This window comes from Oncorhynchus clarkii, chromosome 16, assembly GCF_045791955.1.
Source record: "Oncorhynchus clarkii lewisi isolate Uvic-CL-2024 chromosome 16, UVic_Ocla_1.0, whole genome shotgun sequence".
NCBI classification, from domain to species: domain Eukaryota; kingdom Metazoa; phylum Chordata; class Actinopteri; order Salmoniformes; family Salmonidae; genus Oncorhynchus; species Oncorhynchus clarkii.
Window position 1 is genome coordinate 15,299,254 of NC_092162.1, and position 10,071 is coordinate 15,309,324.

The 10,071-nt window shown below is 42.1% G+C and overlaps 1 protein-coding gene across 1 annotated transcript; it reads left to right on the forward strand.

Moving 5' to 3' along the window:
• The first annotated feature begins 6,349 nt into the window (after positions 1-6,349).
• LOC139367466 (somatostatin receptor type 5-like) lies at positions 6,350-7,402 on the forward strand. The gene has a single exon (XM_071105679.1). The coding sequence runs from the start codon at positions 6,350-6,352 to the stop codon at positions 7,400-7,402; it is 1,053 nt and encodes a 350-aa protein (XP_070961780.1).
• Positions 7,403-10,071: the final 2,669 nt, after the last annotated feature.

Below are 10,071 nucleotides of genomic sequence, written 5' to 3' on the forward strand. Positions count from 1 at the left end.
GTTTACTCTAAGGCTTTAAACGTTCTCTTGCTGATCTGTTGTTCTGGCTCTGCTTAGCTTAGTCTAATATTAACTGTAGGTACATTATGATCCTTACCATGCATGACATAGCCAAAGCTGTCAGAGCTACCACCCTCTTATGTGACACATCAATGTGCAGGCCAGCTCTCAAATGCACAAAGAGTGAGAATAATGCATGGTTCAGGATTTTTAAGCCCTTGAAACCTCAAGACAGGCAGTGAGTTTTCCTTATTGTTAATCAATAGTGCTATAGTCCAGTTAAAGGCCCAGTGCAGTCAAAAACGTGATTTGCCTGTGTTTTATATGCATTTCCCCACTATGAGGTTGGAACTATACTGTGAAATCAGAAAAAAAATATTGATAAGGCCCTTTTAGAGCTGTTTAAAAATAGTTGCTGAAATTTTAACCTGTTTTGGTGGGATGGAGTTTTGACCTGCCTGGTGACATCACCAGGTGATAAATTACTTACTAGACCAATAAGAAAGAGATTTCGAAACCTCTCTGCCAATAACAGCTAGTTTTCTGTTTTCCCCTCGCCACTCAGACCACTCCCAGACAGTCAAAATTATTGTTTGAGAAATTGCTCTTTGCTAAGAAGCTATTTTTGTTTATTTTTGACCATTGAAAACAATCACTGTAAGGCAGTTCATTGTTATGCAGAAATTATTTGATATTGAGATTAAAGTGGCTGCATTGGACTTTTAACCAACTTTATTTGGTTTGTAATCAGTTGGTTCCATTTAACAAGTAGCCCTGAATGGTCAGGCTGTGTGGGTCGCATCGCAACGCCCTAGATTCCATTCTGTGGAAATCTTCTGACAATACACAGCAAAGAGGATGGAGGTAAGCTCAGGTCTCTAGTCATCCAGCTAAAAGCATTAAGTATTGTGTGTGTGTGTGTGTGTGTGTGTGTGTGTGTGTGTGTGTGTGTGTGTGTGTGTGTGTGTGTGTGTGTGTGTGTGTGTGTGTGTGTGTGTGTGTGTGTGTGTGTGTGTGTGTGTGTGTGTGTGTGTTGTTGAAAGTGCTTCACAGCTCTGCTTGAGTGGTCCATGCTGTGTTTTGATAAAGATGGGAGTAGAGTAAACGTAGTGGCACACTGGAATGTTTTTTCCACACAGACACAGTGGAAATGACCTCATTAAATCTTTGGCCTGTAAATACTCATGGTTCTTTAGTTTTTGCCTGACTGACCCCTAAAGTGATCATATGTCATTTATACAACTTCACAGCTCAACACAGCTCGACACTCTGACATACAGTACTTTTTGGTTATTTATTTACAAACGGCACATAGATTTCCTAGTGTAAATGTTCAGGAGATTTAGTTGATCGTAAACCAACAGCTTTGCACTTACTTTTCTAAAGACAGTTAGAAAAAATGATATGTGAAATCCAAGGCCTCTGAGAAACTCCGAACATTTAGCTCCATGAAACCGAATGCCTCTAGAGTAGTTTTATGAGAGGAAAACCAGCACCACTCTATGAAGTACTAACAACCTAAGCAGGTACTGAGACTACAGAGGCATTTCTCACTTTAAAGGACAAAGGCATCTCTCACTTTAAAGGGGCCTGTAAAAGGCCAGGCGCCAGGAGTTGATGGGTGTGGGTAATGGAAAGTGAGAATTTAGGGAACATTTAGAATTTGAGATCTTCTCAGATACAGGAGACAGTGGATCAGACAGGTACACTACCTTCAGAAACTATTCACAACTCTTGAATTTTTCCACATATTGTTGTGTTACAAAGTCGGATTAAAATTGATTTAATTTTACTTTTTTTTTTGTCGACGATCTACATTAAATACTTTAATGCCAAGGTGGCGGAGAAATTCTAACATTTGTCAAATAAAAATCATAAACAATAACAATATCTTGATTATTATTTAAGTATTCAAGTCAATACATGTTACACCTTTGGCTGTGAATGTTCCTGGGTGAGTCTCTGGATTGTACAATATTTGCACATTATTCTTTTTTAAATGTTTCATGCTAGTTGGTTGTTGATCATTGCTAGACAGCCATTTTCAAGCCTTAACATAGATTTTTAAGTCAAAACTGCCACTCAAGAACATTCAGTGTGCAACTCCAGTGTATATTTGGCCTTGTGTTTTAGGTTATTGTCCTGCTGATATTTGAATTTGTCTCCCATTATCTGTTGGGAAGCAGACTTAACCAGGTTTTCCTCTGGGATTTTGCCTGTGTTTAGCTCTATTCTAGTTTATTTTTATCATAAACTCCCTTGTCCTTTCAAATTACAAACATAGCCATATTTTACTAGGCAAGTCAGTTAAGAACAAATTCTTATTTTCAATGACAGCCTAGGGATAGCCCCTGAACTGCCTTGTTCAGGGGCAGAACGACAGATTTTTACCTTGTCAGCTCGGTGATTCGATCTAGCAACCTTTCGGTTACTAGTCCAACGCTCTAACCACTAGGCTACCTGCCGCCCCATAACATGATGCAGCCACCACCTTGCTTGAAAACATGACAAGTGGTACTCTGTGTAGTGTTTTGTGATTTGCCTCAAACTTAACACTTTGTATTCAAGAGATAAAGTTAATTTCTTTGCCACATTTTTTTTCAGTTTTACTTTAGTGCCTTATTGTATGTTTTGGAATATTTTTATTCTATACAGGCTTCCTCCTTTCCATCTTCAGTTCTCTCCTAATCACAGCAATTAAACCTTGTAACTGTTTTAAAGTCACCTTTGGCCTCATGATGAAATCCCTGAGAGGTTTCCTACCTCTCTTGCAACTGAGTTAGGAAGGGACATCAGTCTGCTTTTTTATTTTTACCCATCTACCAATAGGTGCCTTTCCTTGCGAGGCTTTGGAAAACCTCCCAGGTCTTTGTGGTTGAATCTGTGTTTGAAATATTAATGCAACTTATTAAGCACATGTTTACTCGTGAACCTATTTAGGGTTGCCATAATAAAGGGGTTGAATACTAATTGACACAAGACCTTTCAGCTTTTCATTTTTTATTCATTTGTAAACATTTCGAAAACCATAATTGCACGTTGACATTATGGGGTATTGTGTGAAGACCAGAGACCAGTCTTCGAAATTGAATCAATTTTAAATTCAGGCACAACAAAAATGTGGAAAAAGTCAAGGGGTGTGAAGACTTTCTACAGGCACGGTGCTGTAATTATGATGGTACTGAACGTTCCACCCGCCTGTACCACTTTAGCACCTGGACATGTTTGAAGTGTTGATGATGTTGTTCAAGTGTTGAACTCCAAGGTAACCTGCCTAAATGACTATAGCCCCGTAGCCCTCACATCTGTAATCACGGGCACATTTGGAAAAGAGACCTCAATATGTCTTCCCTGTCAAAATAAAGGTTGAATAATGAAGTGCTTTGAAAGGCTGGTCATGACACGCATCAACACCATCATCCCAGACACCCTGGACACACTCTAATTCGCACACCGCCACAACAGATCCACAGATGACGCAATCTCTATTGTGCTTTAGAATGCTGTTTCCCATCTGGACAAGAGGGGAAATGACTATGTGAGAATGCTGTTCATAGACTACAGGTCAGTGTTCAACACTATAGTCCCCTCCAAGCTCATTACCAAGCTGGGGACTCTGGGACTGAACACCTCCCTCTGCAACTGTATCCGAAGCCACCTGACATTTCCATAAGTATTCAGACCCTTTACTCAGTACTTTAAGCACCTTTGTCATCGATTACAGCCTTGAGTCATCTTGGCCTGTATTTGGGGAGTTTCTCCCATTCTTCTCTGCAGATCCTCTCAAGCTCTGTCAGGTTGGATGGGGAGCATCGCTGCACAGCTATTTTCAGGTGTCTCCAGAGATGTTCGATCGGGTTCAAGTTCCTGCTCTGGCTGGGCCACTCAAGGACATTCAGAGACTTGTCACGAAGCCACTTCAGCGTTGTCTTGGCTGCGTGCTTAGGGTCGTTGTCCTGTTGGAAGGTGAACATTTGCCCCCAGGCTGAGGTCCTGAGCACTCTGGAGCAAGTTTTCATCAAGGATCTCTCTGTATTTTGCTCAATTCAACTTTCCTTCGATCCTGACTAGTCTTCCAGTCCCTGCGTCTGAAACACATACCCACAGCATGATGCTGCAACCACCATGCTTCACCGTAGGGATGGTGCCAGGTTTCCTCCAGACGTGATGCTTGTTATTCAGGCCCAAGAGTTCAATCTTGGTTTCATCAGACCAGAAAATCTTGTTTCTCATGATCAGTCCTTTAGGTGCCTTTTGGCAACACCAAGCAGGCTGTCATGTGCCTTTTATTGAGGAGTGGCTTCCATCTGACCACTCTACCATAAAGGTCTGATTGGTGGTGTGCTGCAGAGATGGTTGTCCTTTTAGAAGGTTCTCCCATCTCTACAAATGAACCCTGGAGCTCTGTCAGAGTGACCATCGAGTTCTTGGTCACCTCCCTGACCAAGGCCTTTCTCCCTGGATTGTTCAGTATGGCCGTGTGGCCAGCTCTAGGAATGTTGGTGGTTCCAAACTTCTGCCATTTAACAATGATGGAAGCCACTGTGTTCTTGGGGACCTTCAATGCTGCAGACATTTTTTGGTACCCTTCCCCAGATTTGTGCCTCGACACAATCCTGTCTCAGAGCTCTATTGACAATTCCTTTGACCTCATGGCTTGATTTTTGCTCTGACATGCACCGTCAACTCTGGGACTTTATATAGACAGGTGTATGCCTTTCCAAATCATGCCCAATCAATTCAATTTAGCACAGGTGGACTACAATCAAGTTGTAGAAACATCTCAAGGATGATCAATGGAAACAGGATACACCTGAGCTCATTTTAGAGTCTCATAGCAAATGGTCTGAATACTTATGTAGATAAGCTATTTCTGTTTTTTATTTTGAATACATTTGCATTGTGGGATATTGTGTGTAGATTGATGAGGATTTTGATTGAATTGAATTGAATTGAATTGATTTAATCCATTTTAGAATAAGTCTGTAACGTAACAAAATGTGGAAAAAAGGGAAGAGGTCTGAATACTTTCTGAATGAACTGTACATATCTACCTCTAATCCCTCGTGCCCCTGCACATTACCATACCATACCATATACATACCTTCATTCTTGTGCATTTTATTCCTCTTATTTTTTGTTGGGAAGGGCTCACAAGTAAGCATTTCACGGTAACCTGTTGTATTTGACGCATGTGACAAAAAAAAAAGATTTCTTGGATGTGTTGATGTGTTTGTTTAGTGCCAGGTGGCTCCTGGGTCTGTGGGCTGTTGGAGTATTCTAGCTATCCATGTCTGAGGGAAAACAGGACCCGAGACAATCACTCACCCTGCATTTTATCTGCCTGCCTACCGGCCATCTCTTTATTTTTCTCTCTCTCTCTCTCGCACTCACTCTCTCGCTCTCCCCATGATGAATGAACTGCCACGGAATAAAGCCAATCAGAGAGAGAGAAGCAAAAGACAAAAGACGAAAAACAACTGTGAAAAAAAACAACAAGCCTCAATAACCAACAGGGGCTTCATTCCTGTCCACAGCTCATCCGTTATAGCCAGTTTAGAAGGTGGGTGGACCTAGCGGGAAGTGGTGGGGTATGTGGCAGTGGGGGCTAGTTCAGCTCCGAGTGACCCCCCCCAAAACTGTGAGGGGAGTATAGGAGAGCAGAGGGGTGGGTTGGGTGAGACAGAAGGATGGGGTGAGGGTGAAGAGGAGAGAGGAAGAAAAAAGAAGAAGCTGGATTGCACTTTGTGGAGAATGTTTAGTTTAGTTATCAAAACAAAAGTATTGTAACAGATGGGGCTGGTTACACCTTGGAAACGGCATAACAGCGGAGCTGGGAGTGCCAAGGGAGCTTATTAGGCTTATAGGAGAGCCAGAGGGAGACTGATGGGGCTCGCAGCCGTAGACACACACTTCAATGCTGCAGGGGAGATATAAAAGCCCTCTCACACACAGCGTCCAGCTTCACTGAAGTGCTCCATGTGACATGGGTGTGAGTTTCTTACCACAGAGAATGCTTCCTCCAGGACACCAAAGGACTCAGCTTGAAAGATTTTAAAGAAAAAAGAAACAGTTGGTTTGGACGGCATGTGACCACAGAAATTGCCTGTCTTTGAGGATGGATGTTTTCTTGGGCTAAGTAACAGACAGGTTTTTGGACTTATTTTTGTCATGCTAATGGTGGACAGGTACTGTCAAGCTGTTTGCAGAGGAAAAGACAGAAATGTTTTCGAACTCTAACTGTTATTGTGACTTTTTTGCTACTTTTTATCAAGTTTTTCATATATTTTTTTTAATGATCCACAATTTATCCAAACCAAACTTTGAAAAACGGAAGTATTGAGCGAAGATGGACTCCTCATTCACCTCAGAGACGTTTTACAATGCGGGGTCGATAGCTGACCCCACCACCAGTTACCTGGAAGAGGACATGTATCTGCAGGAGGATCTGGATGTGTTCAGTGTGACAATGGCTGTTCTCTACCTGGCTGTGTGCATCGTAGGGCTGGCCGGGAACACCCTGGTCATTGTGGCCATCTTAAAGCTAGACAAGATGGCTTCTGCCACCACGGTGTACATCTTCAACCTGGCCCTGGCGGACGGCCTCTTTATGGTGGGCCTCCCCTTCATCGCCATCCAGAATTTCCAGAACCACTGGGCATTCGGGGACCTGGCCTGCAAGCTGGTCATGGTCCTGGACGGCATCAACCAGTTCACCAGCGTCTTCTGCCTGACCGTGATGAGCATTGACCGTTACATGGCGCTGGTTGACCCGCTGCGGTTCGCCCGCTGGCGCACGCCCAGGCGGGCCAAGATAGTCAGCGGCTTCCTGTGGCTGTTCTCTCTGTTGCCTGTCCTCCCCATAACCATCCATTTCTCGGCTAGGGACGGCCTGTGTAACCTGGATCCCCAGGTGGCTTCCGACTCCTGGTGGCTGGCCTTCATCACCTACACATTTGTCCTGGGCTTTGCTCTGCCCTTCCTGGTTATGATTGTCTCCTACACCGCCTTGGTGGTCACACTGAGGACCCACCGCCACCAGGCCAGCTCCCCAGGCCAGGAGAGCCCTCGCCTGGAAACCCAGGTCACCAAGATGGTGGTGGCGGTGGTGCTGGCATTCGCCGTGTGCTGGCTGCCGTTCTACGCCTTCAACTTCTGCTCGCTGTACCATACGGACCTGGTGCTGACCTTCGCCAGGTGCTTTGAGTTCGTGGTGCTGTTGTCCTATTCCTGGAGCTGTGCCAACCCCATCCTGTACGCCTGCCTCTCAGAAACCTTCGGACGCCACTTCCTCACCCTCCTCTGCCCCACCAAGAGGTTTCCCAGTGTGCAATGCAACCCTGACACGGAGCGCTATGACCTCAATGATACAAGCGGGATGGGCAACAGTGCGGTGGCATAGAGATTCCTGAAAAACATTGGAAACTTTTTTATGTACGCCAACTTTCCCTTTAAATGATGACATTTTATTCTGTCTTTGGACATGTCCTTTGTATATAAAGGAGGTCGGTAAAGATTGGTGTGTTTTTCTATACAAGTGTTTCTACATACATTTCTGTACAGCTGTTTTTCTACTGGATAATAGGTTTTCTATTTCTGCACCGCTCTGACTTGTTCTCTAATTTCATTTCTAATAAGGCTGCGGTGAGGCCCCGCTGCTCTATCACACCACTGTAATTCGATTTTCCATAACTAATTAAATGAGGAATAAATTCTGTGACAACCGGGAGACAACAACAGGTGGCATGTAAACAAGATGGGAGCAACAGTATGTGCCGCTGGCCAAGACAAAGAGCTCCCAGAAGACCCACAAAAGACGTTGACTTAACACTTTCACATCAACTTTGTGTGGACATTTTCAGTGATGTCATGGAAGTCAGCTCAAAGACGTTTACTTTATGGGAAATTCTTCCTACAGAACTGTTTGGGGTGAGATACAAAAGACAAGTAGAAAAGGTGTTTGGTTCATCCCAAGATTAGTCCTATATCGAATGGTCATTGAGTAAGAATGTTTATACTGTAACTATGGATGGTTTATACTTATTAAAATGGAATGGAGTGAGCTTTTTCACGATAAAGGCAGATGAATGAAACATGAATTACTTTATGGGAACTTTATGATCGAGCAAGTGATTCTTTATCAAGACAATGGACAAAGAAAATACAAGACAGAGATTGATGGCATAATCATCTTTATCATCATTATTAAAATCATAATCATCACTGCCATCGTCATCAACTATTTTTGTTGTAGCTGCTTTCATGTTGCATTTAACGCCCAACCTATTGTCGTGTTAAATTAGTTTCACAATTTACAAATATTGTTCATGGATACATATTACATATTGCTGATTGACTCTCACTTACTCACCACAGTATCATCACCTTTCTGTTTAAAATATTAAATCACACGAGAGAAAAGTCATTTGCATTGAAAACATACAAAGCACAATTATGTGTTTTGTCTTCTTATGTTCATAACAAAAATTATTAATCTGTGAGGCTCAAGTTAAACTGCTTAGTAGCATGCGTGTCTGACTGTAGCCTACCTGGTATATAAACAGTTAACTTGTGGTGGATTGATTGTGTGGTGAAGTCACATTATGAGAGAGGCTCTGACTAGGGTTGCAAAGGGAGGGTATATTACTGGAAACTTTTCATGTTTACCAGTAAACTACCAGAATGTTGGTACATTTTTCAAGGATTTTATGTCGTCTATCACAAGACATCTAGTGACCCTTTTTGGTACTTCAGATTATCACAGATGTCTGTAATTATCTCTGGCCCTCCGTGTGGCCTTATCACATGTCAAATTTATGAAATCATTGAATAAGTTGATTTTAAAATAAAAAATAAAATTTCAAAGCTGTAAAACATGATCCTAAATATAAACCTTAAATTTAGTGAATACCACTGAGGTTTAATATGAGGGTTTCAGCATGAAATATCCTACATTTTAATTTCTTTTACTATGCCATTATGTATTGGTTGTCAATATTTTAGCATCAAACTGGTGGCAGTTGTAAAAAAAGTCAATAGTTGGAAGAGTTGCAGAGTTAAATTGAAAATAATGGCGTTGTTGATTAGAGACTTTTAAATTAATTTGGTTATTTTCTCTTGAACCATACACTGAAGACTGTCTCTATTAGAAACTCATGGACAATATGGACACAGATGAAATACTATATATGAATGCCTTTTTTTTTAAAGTTATTCAAGAATAAATTACCAAAGTTACGATAGATTGTCATAGATTATCTGTTAATTACCAAAATTACTGAAGATTCTAGTAACTTTTGTAAATTATCAGTAGCTTTGCAACCCTAATTCTGACAAATTCTCTGTTACAATTAGTGGTTCTCTGTGAAGCGTAGTCTGGAGCTGCTTTGAGTCTAAAGTGTAAGACCTGCTAACTACCCACTGGTTGAATCAACGTTGTTTCCACATCATTTCAATAAAGTTATGTTGACCCGGTGTGGAATAGATGATGAATTGACATCTGTGCCCAGTGAGTAGCGACTTGGGCTAGAGGTGTCTGGCAAGTGGACTGTGTTTATGAGGCAATAATATGTGGAGCCGTTTACAGAAAGGTTTCAGAGGAGTTGACGTTCCACTGGCTATAACATTGCTCCTTTTCAAGGGTTCACTGACAGATTTCAGATGAGTGTAAATTGTCGCTTATTTGTGTATATATTTTTTTTAACAACCTCTTATTGCAAAGGGAAGATATTAAAAAAGATTTGGAAGCTTTCTGCCTGGCCATATTTGAGGGACAATGAGGAAGATATAAAGTGAACCCACACAACTGGACTCCATAGCGGTCTGTGTGTATACGTGGGCCCCCAGCCCTCAGAGCTCGAGGTAAAGGGTTGATGGTCAATGACACATAGCCACGCTTGATCAATATCGAGGGCCATTGGGGGCATGTTTGCTTAATGCGTCATCATTCTGGGTTTGAACAACATGAAAGGGAGATAAAATTCTTGACTGTGACTCCAAGGTCGTATATGTGCAATTGTATGATGTGCAAGTCCATAGGAATTATGGGTATCTGAAATTGGGTCATTAGGG

Coding starts and splice junctions, on each gene's coding strand:
- LOC139367466 (XM_071105679.1), top strand. CDS start 6,350: ATGGACTCCTCATTCACCTCAGAGACGTTTTACAATGCGGGGTCGATA.